Source organism: Salvelinus namaycush, chromosome 4, assembly GCF_016432855.1.
Source record: "Salvelinus namaycush isolate Seneca chromosome 4, SaNama_1.0, whole genome shotgun sequence".
Taxonomy (NCBI): domain Eukaryota; kingdom Metazoa; phylum Chordata; class Actinopteri; order Salmoniformes; family Salmonidae; genus Salvelinus; species Salvelinus namaycush.
Genome location: NC_052310.1, coordinates 19,614,034 through 19,635,505, shown reverse-complemented (window position 1 = coordinate 19,635,505; position 21,472 = coordinate 19,614,034). Strand labels below are relative to the sequence as shown.

The 21,472-nt window shown below is 42.9% G+C and overlaps 1 protein-coding gene across 3 annotated transcripts in view; it reads left to right on the top strand.

The window, feature by feature from the left end:
- The window catches only part of kcnc3b (potassium voltage-gated channel, Shaw-related subfamily, member 3b), a 49,705-nt gene that overhangs the window by 10,832 nt on the left and 17,401 nt on the right, over positions 1 to 21,472 (top strand). For 2 of the 3 annotated variants that reach the window (XM_038990410.1, XM_038990411.1), the window contains exon 2: positions 16,816 to 17,791. In XM_038990410.1, the coding sequence (XP_038846338.1) occupies positions 16,816 to 17,791 (976 nt within the window). The remainder of the gene's footprint in view (positions 1 to 16,815; positions 17,792 to 21,472) is intronic. The other variant, XM_038990413.1, reaches the window with a different exon arrangement.

Below are 21,472 nucleotides of genomic sequence, written 5' to 3'. Positions count from 1 at the left end.
AAGTCACTGGAGAAGGAAGAGCGAGCGAGCGAACGTTTGAAAGCACCAGTGAATGACCGGTTTAAGAGAATATGTTATGTCATGTCATATCGAAGGGGTTTATTAAAATGTCCCCGTAAAGATTTGAAATGTAAGGTCTCAGATGGACCACCGTTTAAATGGCTCAAGGTCCTCGCAGTGAACAAATCGGAGTGCTCTCGCAATGCACAGATCTGAATGTCCTCACAAGGTAGGCAATAGGTAGCTCTACGAGGACATTTTTATTCACCCAGAGATTTACCTATTTTTAGCTCTTCGCCGGCTTTTGGCCGGTAAAGTTGGGGGTGGTGAGTGAGTGGGTTAAAGCTGGTTCGAGCTCTGAAATGTCCTTGGTGGTGAGTAAACCGCAGGAATCTGCAGTCTGTCTGTGTGCCCCATGTCTTTCCTGTTTCTCTTACAAAGCCGTTTTTTTCGTCACAATGCCCTCAGTTAGATTAAGGACAGAGAGATATAGAGATAGCAGTGAGAGAGAGAGAGAGAGAGAGAGAGAGAGAGAGAGAGAGAGCGAGAGAGAGAGAGAGAGAGAGGGAGAGAGAGATGGAGAGATGGAGAGAGAGAGAGAGAGGCAGACAGGCAGACAGGCAGACAGGCAGACAAGCAGACAGGCAGACAGGCAGACACTCAGTCATCACAGCTTATAGAACATGGACAGCTTTGCCAAACTAGGAAAAGAGAAAGAGGGATACCTGGTCAGTTGCATTACTGAACGCATTCAACCGAAATGTGTCTTCTGCATTTAACCCAACCGCTCTGAATCAGACTATCACTCAGGCTTTCAGACAATGTAAGCAGGGAGGACGGGGGGACGAAGGGGGTGAGGGGGGTTGTGTCGCAAGGACAAACGACACATAGTCCGCTGCAGTGATCTGGATCGAATACAACGCAGACAGGGGGATGAGGAAAGTGCAACACATCTCTCTTTCGCGCCCTCACCTACAAACCCATTTGCTTGTCTTCAGAAATGTTGGACAGGACCACAGTGAAAAATGAGATGGACATGTGACGTGTCGATCATAGAGTACGGTGTGTTTGTGTGAGCTCACTGATTCAACACGCCACAGAGTTACCGTAAGTTATAAAGGGCATCACAGTAGCTGGTAATTACATTTTCTGCCAAATAAAATAGTGTGCTCCAGGATTCAGTCATTTGACCAATTAGCAGAAGGTACACTATAAGAAAAAAAAGGTGATGTCTAGAACCTAACGGAGTTATTCGGCTGTCCCCATAGGAGAACCCTTTGAAGAACACTTTTTGGTTCCAGCTAGAACCCTTTTCGTTCCAGGTAGAACCATTTTGGGTTCAATGTAGAACCCTTTCCAAAGAGGCTTCTCCATGGAACCCACAATGGTTATACCTGGAACCAAAAAGGGTTGTCCTATGGGGACAGCTGAAGAACCCTTTTGGAACCTTTTTTCCTAAGACTGTAGCATGTGAGAGGACTTAGTTTTTAGTAACATCCTGTTGCTTCGATCCTGTGTACTTCTCTCTCTTTACTCACGTCCCCTGTGTGTGTACAGTACATAATCACACACTTCCGAAACAGACACGCACTCACGTGTGTACGCAAGGCGCCACAAACACACACCCATGCATCTCAATCACACCTTACCCCCCCCCCCCCCCCCCAGCCTCATGCCCTTCATTGTCCCGCACTGTCCCGTGTTAGGTGACCCCTGTCTGGGGCTCCAGTCTCAGTCTCGCTTCGCCGCTGGGTCTTCATAGCTCTGGTGCACCAGGTTCTTCCCTAACCCGCCTCTCCCCCATCCAGTCTATTCTCCCTGGGGTGCTGACTTGGCCGGCGTTCCTTCCTCTACACCTTTTCCGGTATATCTATCTGGTTCTGCTTCGCCTTGCGTTTTCCCTCACTTCTCCTCAAGTAGCTGTCACCTGATCCACCAATGTGAGAGGCGGGGGTGGTGGGGATGTGGCTGGCGGCAGAGGGCTCTCTGGCTACATTCCAATATCACTGTAGAATGAAACCCAATGGGAAGTTTGTTTTTGTGCTTACTACAGCGTTTTACCAACACAACCATACATTGGGCATGCATTGTAAGTGGTAGTGTATTGGGCATGCATTGTAAGTGGTAGTGTATTGGGCATGCATTGTAAGTGGTAGTGTATTGGGCATGCATTGTAAATGGTAGTGTATTGGGCATGCATTCTAAGTGGTAGTGTATTGGGCATGCATTGTAAGTGGTAGTGTATTGGGCATGCATTGTAAGTGGTAGTGTATTGGGCATGCATTCTAAGTGGTAGTGTATTGGGCATGCATTCTAAGTGGTAGTGTATTGGGCATGCATTCTAAGTGGTAGTGTATTGGGCATGCATTCTAAGTGGTAGTGTATTGGGCATGCATTGTAAGTGGTAGTGTATTGGGCATGCATTGTAAGTGGTAGTGTATTGGGAATGCATTATAAGTGGTAGTGTAATGGGCATGCATTGTAAGTGGTAGTGTATTGGGCATGCATTGTAAGTGGTAGTGTATTTGGCATGCATTGTAAGTGGTAGTGTAATGGGCATGCATTGTAAGTGGTAGTGTATTGGGCATGCATTGTAAGTGGTAGTGTATTGGGCATGCATTATAAGTGGTAGTGTATTGGGCATGCATTGTAAGTGGTAGTGTATTGGGCATGCATTCTAAGTGGTAGTGTATTGGGCATGCATTCTAAGTGGTAGTGTATTGGGCATGCATTGTAAGTGGTAGTGTATTGGGCATGCATTGAAGTGGTAGTGTATTGGGCATGCATTGTAAGTGGTAGTGTATTGGGCATGCATTCTAAGTGGTAGTGTATTGGGCATGCATTCTAAGTGGTAGTGTATTGGGCATGCATTGTAAGTGGTAGTGTATTGGGCATGCATTGTAAGTGGTAGTGTATTGGGCATGCATTCTAAGTGGTAGTGTATTGGGCATGCATTCTAAGTGGTAGTGTATTGGGCATGCATTCTAAGTGGTAGTGTATTGGGCATGCATTGTAAGTGGTAGTGTATTGGGCATGCATTGAAGTTGTAGTGTATTGGGCATGCATTGTAAGTGGTAGTGTATTGGGCATGCATTGTAAGTGGTAGTGTAATGGGCATGCATTGTAAGTGGTAGTGTATTGGGCATGCATTGTAAGTGGTAGTGTATTGGGCATGCATTCTAAGTGGTAGTGTATTGGGCATGCATTCTAAGTGGTAGTGTATTGGGCATGCATTGTAAGTGGTAGTGTATTGGGCATGCATTGTAAGTGGTAGTGTAATGGGCATGCATTGTAAGTGGTAGTGTATTGGGCATGCATTGTAAGTGGTAGTGCATTTGGCATGCATTGTAAGTGGTAGTGTAATGGGCATGCATTGTAAGTGGTAGTGTATTGGGCATGCATTGAAGTGGTAGTGTATTGGGCATGCATTGTAAGTGGTAGTGTATTGGGCATGCATTCTAAGTGGTAAGTGGCTATTATCGATTTTGGAACGTAGCCAAATCTTATGTCTATGGTTTCTTGTCTGTCCGTATTGCGGAGCTATGTTACTTTGTCATTCTTGCTATTTTACTGTTCAAATGTATAAATGCGCTTGAACGTTTGCTTTCGTTGTGGTATTGAGAAAAGTGCACACTAAAAATATCTATAACAAGCTTCTCGGCGATTGCTAAATAGAGAACAAGTAATAATTTGGTGTCTTACAATGATGCTTATTGACATATTTCATGGACTGTCACACTGAAGAAGCATAAGGGACAATGCAGCCGTTTTTATATCAATATCAAATCATTTCCGGGTAAGAATTTAGTACCTTACGATAATAGAGTACTATTAAAATGGGCAAAAATTGCTTTTTTAGCAACAACAACAAATTCTCAAGCCAGAGTGGGGAGGGGAAAACTAGCTGTTATTGGCAGAGAAGTTTGTAACTTTATTTGTTATTGGTCATATTAACCAATTTATGGCATGGTGATAAATTGGTCACCATGGAAAGCCGAAACTCCCTCTCCTTCAAACCTGCTGATTAGAAGGTCCTGTGTAGATTGTATTTTCAACCAGCAACTGTCATGAAATAACACAGATCAATTTTTGTTCACACTTTTACAGTGCTAGTTTTATCAGCTGTTGCACGATATGATACAAAATAGGAAAAACTGTATTTTGATTCCACTGGGCCTTTAACTTGCTTAATGCTGAATGACCGTAATATCGTATACTAGATCTCAAATACCATTAACTTTAACTTTTTTAAATGTTTTATCTCCTTTTATATATTTACTTACTTATGTAGGCTTACGCATGCTGCAATTCAGCTTTTATCTGCAAATGTGTACAATTCAAAATAACCTTAAATATATAGAACTCCGAACTCCTATATGACAACACTGTTGAGAAACCTTTGGTTTGGGAAGAAGTCACAGGTACTAAAATCTACTGTGAGAATTCCTCATTCGAATTCAAAAGAACACGGTGAGAAAAAAACGACTTACCCCTTTCCCTGTCTCTTCTTTTTCTGTCCCACTTTCAGGCTCTGTCCATTTCACACACTACCTCACCGTAGGGTGCTGTTTTCTCACACTCACTGTGTGCTAGCCCCATCAGTCCATTGTTCAGCATAAAATAAGTGAGAAGTTTTGTACGGTTATACCTTAATTTTACATAGCTGAAATCAGGGAAAGGAACCGGTGCAGGAAACAGATTTGGGGGGGGGGGGGGGGGGGGGGGGGGGGCAAAACTGGGAACGAAAGTGATCTGTAGTGTTCCGAGAACCAGTCAATAGTGTTCAAAAATTATTCCGGATGTCTAGTGTAGAATTCGTAAGTCAGTGAAGTGATGACGCCTGTAATAGACTAAACACACTCCAATTCACGTCATGCCACGATGTTCAGTGCTTCAAGCCAAACCCCCTCCAGGTCCGCCCCTCTCTCCCCACCTGTGAAATTTCAGACGCATATCCCGCCTGCACTTACCTGGCCAATCAGACATGTCAATAACCAGCTTACCGGTTCCATAGCAAGCTGCTCTGTCTGCGCTAATTGGTAAATAAATTCGCTGAATGTAAAAACCACGTTGATATAATGGGTAAACGTTTTTTTTTTTTTTTTTTTTTACGAAAAGGAACTATATGAACCTGTACTTTTCTGGGGGGGTTTGGACTTGTTCAGAACATTATCATGCCGGTCGGAAACACTGGAATGGAAGAAAAGAAAATGAATAAGGAGCTCTGTTTTGTCTCTGGTTGAAATAGAAATACCAATTGAAAACGTACTTTTAAACAGTTACTTTAGTAATGATGATGATGAAGAAGATTTTAATAATAATAATAATGATGATGATGATGATGCACTTGGTCTAACTCAAATCCTTGTCACCGATTCAAGGTTAAACCCAAAGTCAAAGTTTTTACACCAAGAAGGTACTTCATATAACTCTTCATATAAGGTTTCAGTCATACCCCCTTAAGATAATACATGAATCACTTGGCAGGTAGCCTAGCGGTTAACAGCGTTGGGCCAGTAACCGAAAGGTTGCTGGTTTGAATCCCCGAGCCGGCAAGGTGGAAAAATCTGTTGTTCTGCCCTTGAGCAAGACAGTGATACTCACTTATGAATGGTGCTCAAGGGCAGAACGGCACTTTTCCAGCTCAGGGATTCAAACCAGAAACCTTGCCAATACTGGCCCAATGCCCTTAATCGCTAGGCTACCTGCCAAGTGGTTCATGTATTATCTTAAGCGGGTATGACTGAAACCGTATATGAAGAGTTATATGAAGTACCTTCTTGGTGTAAAAGCAACAGCAACTGCTCCCCGGGCGCCGATGATGTCGATGAAGGCAGCCCCCCGCACCTCTCTGATTCAGAGGGGTTGGGTTAAATGTGGAAAACACATTTCAGTTGAAGGCATTTAAGTTGTAAAACTGACTAGGTATCCCCTTTCCCTTCCCTAAAATGTAACCTATCGTACAAGTTGCCCTTGACGAGCAGATATCATAGCCGACTGCGGTTGTGTCATTGCCGATATGCTTTGAACTGTTGAAGAAAAGATCCTACACGAAATCGAATTGATGGTGGTTATACCATAGTAACAATGATCCAATATCATAGTAATGGAACACAGTGTTATGTTAATAATGGAACACAGTGTTATGTTAATAGTGGAACACAGTGTTATGTTAATAATGGAACACAGTGTTATGTTAATAGTGGAACACAGTGTTATGTTAATAATGGATCACAGGCGATATGTTCATTTAAGTCATTTGTCAATCGTACACTCAAGGTCATTCGAAATTCACCTACATCAATTTAGCACTTTTGCAATTCATTTTGACATGATTGTCCAGCCAAAAATGTATCACTATTTGACAGAGTCTCACTTCCTAAAACACGGCCATGTGAGGCAGTGGAGGAGCAGTATTTGGCTGTTGATCCCTGTCCTTGGTGCTGAAAGGAGAGAAGGTTTCGCTAAAGCAGTGGTTGTCATGGTGACACAGGCAGGCCCTGGTAATACTGTAATGATAAAGCTCTTCTGGATTGTGCCGCAGTAAACACTGCCACTAGGGTCCCGTTAAAAAAGCACCACACGCGCTGCATGCAAAACGGCTAACGGCTATGGGCTCTTGCCTATTTCTCCTCAGTCTCTCTGAGTATGTCCCTTACATTCATTCATTTACTCCTCAGTTCATTCATTCACTCTTTCTGTCTCTTTCTCCCTCTCTCTCGGTCACGCACTCCTTCATCGTTCTTGGCTTGAATATTTTGTCACCCTCTCTCTTGACTGGGGAAATGGTTGACTTCTCCATTTCCCTTTTTTTCCCCCTCTCTCCAAGTCTCTCTCTCACCCACCCTTTATTTTCTTCCTTACAGCCATTTGCCCCCTCGCTTCATTCCATCCCCACACAATCTCATCTCTCTCATAAACTCCCTCGAACGCTTTCTCTTTTTCGTTGTCCATTTCTCATCTCTCTCTCTCTCTCTCTCTCTCTCTCTCTCTCTCTCTGTTTCTGTCTCTGTCTCTGTCTCTTTATCTCCCTCTCTCTCTCTCTCTAGCTCTTTGTCTCTCTCTGTTTTGAATTTATGTTGATGCTCTTTCCCAATCTAATTGCAGAGAGACTCTATTGAGGCTTGAAGGTCATTGGACTACGTACATGCACTGTATATAACGTGTTATTCCCACAGAGAACCTTAGGTCATAGTATACTAATTCACTGTGCTCTCTCAATGTCCGTCCAAAGATTGTTGTGTGAGTCCATATGGACTTTCTGTGCTGTCCAGAATCCTCCACCCCCACTCCTTTCCTCCACTCTATCAAGGGGATGCCTTGGTCCATGTCATTATGATGCAGTAAAGAGAGGGATGAGGAGAGAAGATAAAGAGAGAGGGATGAGGCAGACAACATAGAGAAAGAGCCTCTGGAGATAAATAAGTGTGAAGTCTACTCCACCTTTCATATTCCACTCCTCCCTCCCTCCCACTCCTCCTCTTTTCCTTCTCTTCTCCTCTCCCATTCTCTCTCTCCATCTCTCTCTCCTCCCTCTGCCCATCCTTCACGGTTACCTCAATGCAGTGTTCATGTAGCTACAAGTCTCTATCTGCGATCTGCGAGTGTTGCCCACACCTTCCTCCTTCCCGCACATAGGCTGTTAGTCTTTTTCTACTAGAAACACACATGCTCACACGCTCTCTCACACACACACACACACACACACACACACACACACACACACACACACACACACACACACACACACACACACACACACACACACACACACACACACACACACTCTTGCAGACACACACACACACACACACACACACACACCTAAATATTGTAGATACACACTTGATGAATAGCTTGAAGTACAGTACAGTTCGTTAGCGGTCAAGCCATGGGAGTATTTCAGTGTATCATCACTCCACAAGCACAGTAGAATACCTGCACAACATACTATACGTAATCTGGATTGACTGAAGTGATGGATTTATCTATTGATCTGGTGTACAGAGCTACATTTTATTCAGCGAGGAAATGTTGCATTGCTAATGTGTACTATTACTACGGTAAGCGTTATAGTTGATACAGCTGCTGCCACTGCGACAGTGTAAGTTTTGCACCACATTTTTCAAAAACGACTGATAAAAGCGTTGCTCTAACACTTTTTAAATCCCACCTTCGTTTATGTGACTTGCAGTATACTGTAGGGTCTAACTTTACTATAAACACGTTCAGGTTGTTGCGTAGTGTACCAACCTTTGTTTCACCTTGAAATATTCTGCTGTATTTATTGTGGTTGTGGTTAAAGATTTGTTCAAGGCATACTTTACTACTATTGGATTTATGTATTGCAGTGAAATTGGTCAACGATTGTTGGTAAAAGATATAAAAAAAAAAAAAATCTCTTTCCCTCTTTCTCTCTTTTGCTGTCTTCCCTGGTGTTGGATGTTGTATTTTTACCACTATGGTCGGCCAGTTAGCATCCGTCCTATGAAGATTATTATAATTTTTTTAAATTTATTTTTTTACCTTAGCCTGGACTAATGCCTAGCCTAGCCCTGCACTTGCCTAGGCTAACTTACCCCTGCGCTAGGCCTGGTTGAATAACTAGCCTAGCCCTGGACCAATGCCTAGCCTCACCTATGCTAGCCCTGCACTAACGCCTATCTTTATACTAGCCTAGCCTAACCCAACACTAACACGTCCTGCACGGCTTAAGTGGTACAGGCGCGAGAGAATGTTCAGATTGTCCGATCTTGTCCTCTGGTAACGCATCCATTTATCTTGTGTGTTTTGGCCCTGGTTTTATCCTTTGTTGTTCTCTATTTCATGTATATCCTCTTAACCCCCCTCTCATGTTCTCCTGTCCTTGTTACATCAACTGGTCCCCCCGCTCCCTCCCTTTTGTCTGCCCCCCTCTGTCTCCCCACCTGTGCAACCTACATAACATTTTTCTGTGTTAGGCTTTTTTTGGCGGTGTGTGTCCAGCCAAGTGTACTGTGTGCAGGTGTGTGTAGGAGAGAGATAAGTTGAGAGAGACAGAAAGAGACAAACAAACCGAGAAGGAAAATGCCTCTCAGGCAAGGCTTGTATAGCGTGATGGTAAATCTACTGTGTAATGTTTTCCAATATACATGATTATGATGATGAACGTAAAGTGCTATGAGTAACACTACTTCTAGTGGTATTGCTAACAACCATCATCATCACCATCCTCACCATCCTCATCACCATCGCCATCGTCATCATCGCCATCGCCGTCATCATCGTCATCCCCATCATCACCACCATCATCCCCGCCGTCATCATCTCAGAACCCGAATCGCGTTTCTAGTCCGACTAGAAGAAAACCTTGCCTCCGCCGTCGTCACCACCACCAACGCCATTGGATGGAAACTCTCTGCTCTGCTCAGTACCACCGCTGTGTGTACGGTCCTCAGCCAATGAGAGAGCGCTGTGTGCAGGTCCCACTGGTTCCTCCTAGTTCCATGGGATGGGGGTGGCGGGTGGCGATGATTGAGAAATACAGCTCTCCGTACGTGTGTGCGCGCGTGTTTGTGTGTGTGTGTGTGTTTGTTTGTGTGTGTGTGTGTGTGTATGTATGTGTTTATGCATGTTATAGAGGAGGGGGAGCACTGCAGCAATCTGGAAAAGGTAGGTCAGACAGAGTGGAGAGAAACATGGCAGAGGAGTAAGGAGGGAGAGAAAGGAAGAGAAGAAGATTGGAGAGAAATGGGGGATGAGAAAAGAGGGGGAAGAACAGAAGGTACATAAGGTAGAGAGGCCAGGACATGGAGCGTCAGACAGACGTAGAGACAGAGACGTGAAGAGAGACCTGGAAGGGACAAAGAGCCAAAAGACTACTGTTGCTTGGTTCCCATCCTGAATTAATTGGTGTGTTCAGTGTTACCGATCCCTGACTTCTCTTTCACAGGCTCTGTAAAATTCAAGAACGAAAGGAAGCATTGTATATCAGATCCCCACTCAGGCGTAGAAACAATACGCACATTTCTCTCCATCCATATGGTCTGCCTATATGGTCATCCATAATTACTGTTGTGCCAATCAAATGCAGCGATACTGGCATATCCTTTCAGTGTATTTATATTTTTATGTTTTATGGCTTTCCAAGAAGGTCACGCGCTACTGTGAGATGCTACTGCTTTTCAGCTAATCTCTGCTATACAGAACATAACTTGAGTTCCTTCTCTTCAGATTTTCTCTACAGATATAGATATGTATCTTCTGATTCTATATGTGGATTGATTTGAGTTCAGTGAAAATATGTGTAGCCCTATCTTGTAGTCAAATGTCCTTTTGGCCTCATGGGTGGAATGTCATTCATATTTTTTCATAATTTCGTAATTAATCAACATTATTTAAAATAGACAACCTAAAATCCAGTGTTTCTATGTCAAACTTCATACAAATTAAAAAAAAAACTGAATTATTACATTTGAATACTTTCCGAATGTATGCCAGCAAAATATATCGCCTCAGTGAGTAAGTGAGGAAAAAGAGAGGACGGCGAAGAAAATAAAGAGACTCTCTTTGTCAAAACTGAGTCACCATCTCGTCATCAGAAACGGTCTGGGCAGATTGAATATCTCAGTGCCGGGATGCTTTAATAACTTTGCCCGTTTTTTCTTTGTTTTTGCTCTCTGTCCAAGAAATTCGCCCTGGAGGACAGAGAGAGTTTTGGAAAGAAATGAGCTAGGCTGTAGTTCTGTTTGTAGATAGGGATATTCTCCTGAGGCAGAGAGAAAGGGAGGCAGTGTCCAAACAGCAATTGAAGGACACTAATGACACTCAGCGCTTTTTAGTGTATCCCATTGCTTTCTTGTCAGTAGGATGTCATTTTGTCAAAATGGTCAGGAGATTCCATCTTATTTAGGCTTGCGGCTAATGTTTAACTTCCATCCCCAAACTGAAAGGCAGACCGTCCCCAAACTGAAAGACAGACACACCATTTACCAAATGCTTTTAAAATTGAATAAAATCACATTGAGTGCATGCATTTCTTGTAAACGTAAGTGATCACTGTGGGAATTGAACTCATGACCTTGGTCACACGCTCACCAACTGAGCCACACAGGATCACTAGGGCCACTCTAACCAGATATGGTTTATTGCAGAAAAACCAGTACACATGCAAGAAGTATACAAATAGACATTGATAACATATGCTAGGCTAGTGGGTACAGCAAATGACAGATTATACAAAGACCTTAAAAGATGCACACATATTGATTGTTTTAACAGCTTTCTTATTAGAATCATTTAGAATGGTCTTAATGTACTGCTTGAATTCCTTATAGAAAATGAATTTACATTTATGAATATTCATTTTTTCCATTAGCACAATTAGACTTATGAGGTCAAATAGTTTTTCTTTATCCTTATTATAGTTAAGGAAACCGAGCAGCACATTCTCCCATAAAAAAAACAAAAGTAATCAAAAATATTGACAATTATAAAACTATTAATATCTATCCATAATTTCTTTACATGTAGACAATGCCAAAATAAATGCAAAACTGTTTCTGGATGCTCAACACAAAAAGTACAGTTAATGTTCATGTCTTTGTTGAGTTTCTTCAGGTAATGATTCGCAGGGTAATACTTAAGGATCATTCTGAAAGTGACCTCTTTGACCTTGTTAACAAGCAGGTATTTGTGTGGTAATAACCAGACTTTTTCCCAACAGATATTATTGACAAATGTATTCCATTAAGTTGTGACAAGGAATGGATACAATATCCCTTTGAAATAAAGCACGTATACTTTAGGTCTGTTGTTCTGAGGGAGCAAGGAGAAACACATTTTTCCTATTGGAGAGTCAACTGGATTAAGCGAGGGTAGGTCAAGAAGATGAGGTCTGGTTACACCTCTAAACAACATAAGAGTTCCAGATGGAATAGCATCAAAGACTATGGCGAACTCTCTATGAAAATCGGATCATTTTGTAGGAATCTTATCAATGTTATAGTTACAAAGTAACATACAATTGAAGCCACCAAAACAGGAGAAGATATAATGAGGGATGAAATTCCAAATTGAAGTTGGATTCTTTAAGAAATGTTTAGCCCAATTTATCTTAAAATTATTATTCAAAGTTGAGACCACCATATTCATGTGTTCGGAACGACAGATTTCCTAATATAATGTGTACCATTTTTCCAGATGAAGTTGAAAAGCATCTGGTCAACCGCTTTACCTATTTTGTTGTCCAGATGTAGGGACTGGGCTGCATAAGTAAGTCTGGAGACACCTTCAGCTTTAGAAAGCAATAGTCAACATTTCAAGGATAAATCCCTCTGCAACCAATGGTTCAACATCTTTTAGTTTTTTTCAATAATAGATATGAAATTTAATGAGCATCTTTCCTGTCGATCCTTAGATATGGTAATCCGAAGGTATGTTACTTTTTCCTTGACTGGATTATTGCATATAGTGGGTATCAAACACTCTTTAATAGCAAACAATTCACACTTATTAAGGTTTAGGCAAAGACCAGATGCTTTAGAAAAAACATTTATCACATCGTCTGCTCTAGGTATCTGGTCAGCATCTTTCAAAAAGAGGGTGATGTCATCTGCAAGCTGAGTTATGATAATATTTCTGTCAGCAATAGAGATCCCTTTTACATCATTGGATTTAACAAAACTTGTAAGAAGTTGGGTTGCAAGCAGGAAGAGGTAAGGCGAAATTGGGCAACCTTGCCTAATTCCTCTTTTCAAATCAAATCTAGAAGAGCCATGCTTTAACTTAATGGAACTGTTCCCATTCATATAAAGAGTTTTAATAGTACTACAAAAGAATTCCCCAAAACCAAATTTCTCAAGGGAGAGAAATAAAAACTCATGTTCCACTGTATCCAAGGCTTTATAAAAGTCTAAGAAGACAATAAAACTATCTTCGAAGATTAGGTCAGAATAGTCAATAAGGTCTAACACCAGTCAGATATTATTAGATATATGTCTTTTTCTCATGAAACCAGATTGGGTCTCTTCTATAATTGAGTCCAATACTGCCTTCATTCTTTTTGCAAATATAGAGGCTAGTATTTTGTAGTCGTTATTGAGCAAACAGATAGGACGCCAACCAGATATGGTTACATGGCTATGGTTATAGACTGAATGTTGTCATTTAGTTATAGGGCAACCCATAATACATTTGCGGAATTAGTTCACACAATTAATAGAGTTTGAAACTAAGTCTGGCAGTTTGGATATCTCAAATGAACACTTCAAGAGGATAATATCCAGTTTGATGCCTTGTTGAATTTTGATTGATATGAAGTTTCTGGCTGATTGCCCTCCTGTTGTGCTGTCTGAATTGATCAATGGTTAATACACAAGTACCAGGTTTTAGCACCCATGCCGTGCATTATACTTGATATTTAGTCAGGTATCATTCTCACAATGCTTTATACCAGCGTTTACCTAACTCGGTCCTCGGGACCCCAAGGGGTGAACATTTTGTTTTTCTGCTGTAGCACTACACAGCTGATTCGAAGCTTGATAATTAGTTGATTATATTATATTATAATCAACTAATCATCAAGCTTTGAATCAGGTGTGTAGTGCTAGGGCAAAAACCCAAATGTGCACCCCTTGGAGTCCCGAGGACCGGGTTTTGAAAACCCTGTTTATACAGTAGCACAATAATTGTGGTAGTATAAGGAATACAGTATGGTGTTAGGTTCTGAACAAATGGAGTAAAAACTCAAAATGGACGGCTAGAAAAAGCTCAAACCAAGTTTATTCAACCCATTGGATGCTCTAGCTGCAAACACACTTTGCATATGATCTAACGGGCATTTATATGTCATGATGAGGTTAGAGGTATGACTTCTGTCCATCTGTTTCCCAAAACTGCCTAAATGTTGCGCTGTTGTCTTTGCGGTCGAGCCGTCTGGAAGCAGTTCCACTTCATCCTGTCACTTCTCCATGATAGTTACAAGTGACCATATGTTCACCTTACTCAACAGACTTTGGACATACAGTGAATTCGGAAACTATTCAGACACCTTGACTTTTTCCATTTTTTTCCCATTACAGCCTTATTCTAAAATTGATTACATCGTTTTTCCCCCCCATCAATCTACACCCAATTCTCAATAATGACAAAGAAAAAACGGGGTTTTAGAAATTTTGGCAAATGTATAAAAAAAAAACTGCAATATCACATTTACACAAGTATTCAGACCCTTTACTCAGGACTTTGTTGAAGCATCTTTGGCAGCAATTACAGCCTCGAGTCTTCTTGGGTATGACGCTACAAGCTTGGCACACCTGTATTTGGGGAGTTTCTCCCATTCTTCTTTGCAGATCCTCTCAAGCTCTGTCAGGTTGAATGGGAAGCTGCACAGCTATTTTCAGGTCTCTCCAGAGATGTTCGATCGGGTTCAAGTCCGGGCTCTGGCTGGGCCATTCAAGGACATTCCTGTGTTGTCTTGGCTGTGGTCGTTGTTCTGTTGGAAGATGAACCTTCGCCGCCAGTCTGAGATCCTGAATGCTCTGGAGCAGATTTTCATCAAGGATCTCTCTGTACTTTGCTCCGTTCATCTTTCCCTCAAGCCTGACTAGTCTCCAAGTCCCTGCCGCTGAAAAACATCCCTGAGCATGATGCTGCCACCACCATGCTTCACCGTAGGGATGGTGCCAGGTTTCCTCCAGACGTGACGCTTGGCATTCAAGCCAAAAACTTCCATCTTGGTTTCATCAGACCAGAGAATCTTGTTCTTCATGGTCTGAGAGTCCTTTAGGTGCTTTTTGGCAAACTCCAAGCAGGGCTGTCATGTGCCTTTTACTGAGGAGTGGCTTCCGTCTGCAGAGAAGGTTGTCCTTCTGGAAGGTTCTCCCATCTCCACAGAGGAACGCTGGAGCTCTGTCAGAGTGACCATCGGGTTCTTGGTCACCTCCCTGAACAAGGCCCTTCTCCCCTGATTGCTCAGTTTTGCCCGGCGGCCATCTCTATGAAGAGTCTTGGTGGTTCCAAACTTCTTCCATTGAGGAATGATGGAGGCCACTGTGTTCTTGGGGACCTTCAATGCTGTACCTCGACACAATCCTTTCTCAGAGCTCTACGTACAATTTTTTCAACCTCTTGGCTTGGATTTTGCTCTGACATGCCCTGTCAACTGTGGGACCTTATATAGACAAGTGTGTGCCTTTCCAAATCATGTCCAATCAATTGAATTTACCACAGGTGGACTCCATTCAAGTTGTGGAAACATCTCAAGGATGATCAATGGAAACAGGATGCACCTGAGCTCAAGTTCGAGTCTCATAGCAAAGGGTCTGAATACTTATGTAAATAAGGTTTTTCAGGTTAGATTTTTTTCTAAATTTGCTAAAATTTCAAAAAAACTGTTTTCGCTTTGTCGTTATGGTGTATTGTATGCAGATTGGCGAGGAAAAACATTAATTTAATCAATTTTAGAGTAAGGCTGTAATGTAACAAAATGTGGAAAAGTCAAGGGGTCTGAATACTTTCCGAAGGCACTGTACATTGTGTTCACCTTTTCTCTTACAATACAATTCCATACACAAAGTTCCTCTTCACCATTAATTGACATATACTGTATATTCATTATGCAGATAACATAATCACTAAGGTCTAATATAGTAACATTTGAAAGTATATTTTAAGTTAGAACCCAACAATTACTATCAAGTGTGTTAATTGGAGGATGATAATGTCTTAGCAATATTGTTTCTTGCAAGTAACTCTGCATTCACAGAAATGTTGAAAAGTAGGGGGTTAATTACATTACTTAATGGTGAGTATTGGCTTCCCGTTACTGTTACCTTGCACTGGACTGTAATGGATTATGTTGAGGATAAAATAGAGTGCCATCTCAAGCACTTTGGGCTTTAGGGATTTCCACTGTATGATTAATATATTAGTTGTAAGGGTCAAAATGTTTGTTGATACATAATGTACAATAGAGCTGTCAGTCCTTTTACTTGTGTATAATACTTTGACTTAGGTGCGAATTGTAATTTCCCCAACATTACATATTTTCAAATAATCAGACTGGCTAGTTATTGGAACATAAGTTGGGACCACATTTCATTTCATCATGCTGGGCAACAAACAGGCTCAATGCCACATGTTTCAGACCCTTTATGTTGAACATTCAGTATGAGGGGGTGAGCACGTGCCCCATCCTGATTTTGAAACCTATTTAGTGCACTCTGAGATACATGAATATTTATAATTCATCAGCTTTTACTGTTTACGACTCTCTTTTTCCCCATCACTTTCTTTTGTGTCCTATCCGTCTTTCTTTTCTTGCCCTTTTCTCTGTGTCCGTGCTGCTCCAATGAGACAGTAGTACTCTGTATTCTCATTCCAGCCTTTCCTACATTCTCTAGGTTTATGACGTGTGGCTCCCGGTTTTCTATTTATTCCCACCACTTCTCCTTGGACTGTCATGCCGATGACCGTTGCAGCCTTTTTGATAAGTGTCAGATAGAGTATCCCTCAGTGCTTGGTCCAGTTTGACCCTGCAGTCACCCTCCAGGTCAACAATTATCCCATTTAGGTGTCTAGTCAGGTTTAATAATCTGAGCTCATGATCTCATCTGACTGAGTAATGCCCTGCAGTGTCCTGTAGGGGCTGACTAACTGTTGAGCAACACACCATCTGTTTTTCTAGCTATGTTGTTTGTATATGACTGTAACCCTTCTCTCCTTCCTCTCTCTTTTCTCCCTTACCCTCCCTCTATCTTCAACTCTTTCTCTTTGCCTTCTGTCTTCCTGCCTTTTCCCCTCCTCTCTCTGGTTCTTTCTGTTCTTCTCCTCCAGTACTGCGCATTCCTCTCCCTTCTGTTCATCCTCATCTCCATCTCCACCTTCTGCATGGAGACGCACGAGGCCTTCAATACCATCTACAACAAGACGGAGAACGTGACGGAGGGAAACGTGACGCGTGAGGTGATCGTCTACGAGGTGGTGACCGACAGCTGGCTTACGTACGTGGAGGGCATGTGCGTCATCTGGTTCACCATTGAGGTGATGGCACGCGTAGTCTTCTGCCCGGACAAGGTCGAGTTCTTCAGGAGCACCCTCAACATCATCGACTTCATTGCCATCATGCCTTTCTATCTGGAGGTGGGGCTGAGCGGCCTGTCCTCCAAAGCCGCCAAGGACGTGTTGGGCTTCCTGCGTGTGGTCCGCTTCGTCCGCATCCTGCGTATCTTCAAGCTGACCCGCCACTTTGTGGGGCTTCGCGTCCTGGGCCACACGCTCCGTGCCAGCACCAACGAGTTCCTCCTGCTCATCATCTTCCTCGCTCTCGGAGTGCTCATCTTCGCCACCATGATCTACTACGCCGAGCGCATCGGCGCCGACCCTGATGACCCTACGGCTGCCAAACACACAAACTTCAAGAATATCCCCATTGGTTTCTGGTGGGCCGTGGTCACCATGACCACTCTGGGCTACGGGGACATGTACCCCGAGACGTGGTCGGGGATGCTGGTGGGCGCGCTGTGCGCCCTGGCAGGGGTGCTGACCATCGCCATGCCTGTGCCCGTCATCGTCAACAACTTTGGCATGTACTACTCACTGGCCATGGCTAAGCAGAAGCTTCCCAAAAAGAAGGGCAAGCACATCCCCCGCCCCACCATGCCGGGCTCGCCCAACTACTGCAAGCCTGACGCTCTCGCTATGGCCACCGCCTCGCCCCATAGGATCCTGGGTAATGTACTCGGCGAGGTGATCGGGTCCGGAGGCTTCGACTGCCCCCTTGCTCAAGAGGAGATCATAGAAATCAACCGAGGTGAGACATTTCTATTTTCATTCTTCAGTACCATATTTTAAGAGACAGACTGCAAGTTAACAAACTGGCTTCGACCTTGACTTGTAAAATCTGCACGAGTTCATCAACACAACATGGAGCTTTGCTGAGCATCTGGGCATTCTACCACTAGCCTCCCCAAGGGCGTAGAACACAAATTACTCCGTCATTTTTTTTACATTTTTGGCAAAGAGGTTGTGAATCTGTACAGTTTAGCATCGACAGATATCCAATCAAATTTGGAACAGGGATTTGCACAGTAAGTGGAGGATTCTGGTCTGTATAAGATTTAGGAATCCGAATGTTATCTGACAGCTAGTTACAGGCACTCAGTAATCTCAGTAATAGTACAGTCCTGCAGATCCATGAGGTGTGGGGTGTGAGTGGGGGTTTAGGGTGCCTATGTCCCTGATAGGGATAGTTTGGGGGCGGGAGGGTGGCCATCTCTCAATCTGCCCTTGAGAGATGGCTAGCCCATCAGAACTTATGGGTAATTTATAATCAACTGGTGAGTCCACATTTGCTGAGAGGCCTCCATCTGCCCGCGTAGAACAAACACAGTACATAAAAAATTTACCCATTTGGATCTGTTTGCAACAGACCAATGTGCTTTTTTTCATTTGGCATGGTTATATACAGTGGCGGTTTTACCATGTAAATCTTGGTAGAGCAACAATAAATAAATGCGGAATGCATGCCAGTAAAACCACTACACTACACAACACAACACTAAACAATACATTAATTGCACTATAACGGTGCCAAACGGTGTCCACAAACTATTAGGGCCTAAATATAAGCTGTCCCAACAGCAGTCCCAACACCTTACCACTGCTACACCTGGCTATCAGCGGAGCCTTGTCTGGCAGCGAAACAATTCATTCAGCCTCATTTACTGCCTTTAAAAAAAACATAGCTGATATGGCTGACTTGCTGAAACAAATGTGGTTTCTAATGACAATTGAGATGTACAAACTATGGCATAAGGGGACGACAAGCGGATAAGAGGCAATCCGTAATTTCAATTAAGATAATGAGCAAGCTAGGATCGATGTAACGTTAGTCAATATAACTATTTGTTTAGCACTTTCGAAATGTACAGCGACAGAATTCAGAACATGGGCCGTTTTTACAGTGCTCTCCCTGTACACCAAGTTAGAACCATAGGATAAATAAAGGGGGCATATAAGCAGACAATGAAAGCTCTTATAATATTCACTGATTACATTTCTCTTAAACAGGTTATAGGCTACAGTAGAACAGTCAGAACAGTAGGCGAAATTATGAGGCGTAAATTGACCAAATTATTAGGGTGAGGCACATGGGCTACTAACATCTTACTACACAACTTACACTTAGTATTACTTTCTTAGGTACAGTATACCTATCTCCCTTGAATATTACATCATTTATGAAGCCGCATACAATAAATTTTGGACTCACATTGCTGTGCTCGGTTAACTTGAACAGGAAGGTGGCGCGGCGGTCCTCCGAGTTAACAGTTGTTTTGAGCGAGGCACAAATCGTGCTTCATTGACAGCATAGCCAATGTTGAATGTTTATCGTTTTAAACTTGGAAAAGAGCCCCTTAATCCCAGATTTGGGACCACACAGCCACTGTCACTGATTCCTTCCAAACCACTCATTGAATTTGCAATTTCCAACTTGTTGTGTAATGTTTGTGTCCAATGGCCGATGAGCACCGATACGTTATCTAAAATTATCATTATTTTTCTTCATATGACAAGGATTAAAAAGTATTTGCCAGTAGATTGTCGACTTCATTCATGATGATGACTGCTATCCTAAGATTGTGAAAGTATGATGTTGACATGATCAGTCCAATCAAAGCTACTGTACACCCCCCCCCCCCCCCAAAAAAAAATTATATTTTCCTTTCAAAAAATGTGGGGCTCAAAACAGGTGTGACGGGTTGTCCACTGGTTGTATATCACCTAATATGAACCCAATATCCACATACGACAATAGATCACATGTGTTTTGTAGCCCTTGAGAAATCATCAGTGAGTCAGCAATAATAGTATTTTATTGCATAAGCGCCTATAGTACCCCACCACTCTCTTACTGTCTTTCACGCTCTCTTTTGTTAAGGATTTTTTTGTAGGTTGTTAGTAGGTTGTTGAGCAGGAACTAATCTGGGATCAGATTTGACAGCTGTGTCTGAGGCAGTGGAGGCTGCTGAGGGGAAGACAGCTCATAATAATGGCTGGAGTGAATGGAATGGCATCAACACATAAACACATTAATTCCACTCATTCTGCTCCAGCCATTACCAAGAGCCTGTCCTTCCCAATTAATGTGCCACCAACCTCCTGTGGTCTGAGGATACAGTGCCTTCGGAAAGTATTCAGACCCCTTTACTTTTTCCACGTTTTGTTAAGTTACAGCCTTATTCTAAAATGGATTAAATACATACAAATCCTCAGCAATCTACTTTCAATACCCCATAATGACAAAGCAAAAGCACATTTTTAGAAATTGTTGCAAATGTATTACAAATAAAAAACTGAAATCCCTTTTTTACATAAGTATAATGACCCTTTGCTATGAGACTTACAATTTAGCTCAGGTGCAACCTGTTTCCATTGATCATCCTTGAGATGTTTCTTCAACTTGATTGGAGTCCACCTAAATTCAATTGATTGGACATGATTTGGAAAGGCACACAACTGTCTATATAAGGTCCCACGGTTGACAGTGCATGTCAGAGCAAAAACCAAGTCATGAGGTCGAAGGAATTTTCCGTAGAGCTCCCCGACAGGATTGTGTCGAGGCACAGATCTGGGAAAGGGTACCAAAACTTTCTGATGCATTGAAGATCCCCAAGAAGACAGTGGCCTTCATCATTCTTAAATGGAAGAAGTTTGGAACCACCAAGATTCTTCCTAGAGCTGGCCGCCCGGCCAAACTGAGCAATCGGGGGAAAAGGGCCTTGGTCAGGGAGGTGACCAAGAACCCGATGGTCACTGGCAGAGCTCCAGAGCTCCTCTGTGGAGATGGGAGAACCTTCCAGAAGGACATCCATCTCTGCAGCACTCCACCAATCAGGCCTTTATGGTAGAGTGGCCAGACGGAAGCCACTCCTCAGTAAAAGGCACATGACAGCCCGCTTGGAGTTTGCCAAAAGGCACCCAAAGACTCTCAGACCATGAGAAACAAGATTCTCTGGTCTGATTAAACCAAGATTCAACGCTTTGGCCTGAACGCCAAGTCTCAAGTCTGGAGGAAACCTGGCACCATCCCTACGGTGAAGCACGTTGGTGGCAGCATCATGATCCAGAGCGCTCAGGACCTCTGACTAGGGCAAAGGTCCCCTTTCCAATAAGACAATGAGCCTTAGCACACAGCCAAGACAACGCAGGAGTGGCTTCGGGGACAAGTCTCTGAATGCCTTGAGTGGCCCAGCCAGAGCTCGGACTTGAACGTGATTGAACATCTCTGGAGAGAACTGAAAATAGCTGTGCAGCAACGCTCCCCATCCAACCTGACAGAGCTTGAGAGGATCTGCGGAGAAGAATGGGAGACACTCCCCAAATACAGGTATGCCAAGCTTGTAGCATCTTACCCAAAAAGACTCGAGGCTATATTTGCTGCCAAAGGTGCTTCAACAAGTACTGAGTAAAGGGTCTGAATACTTATGTA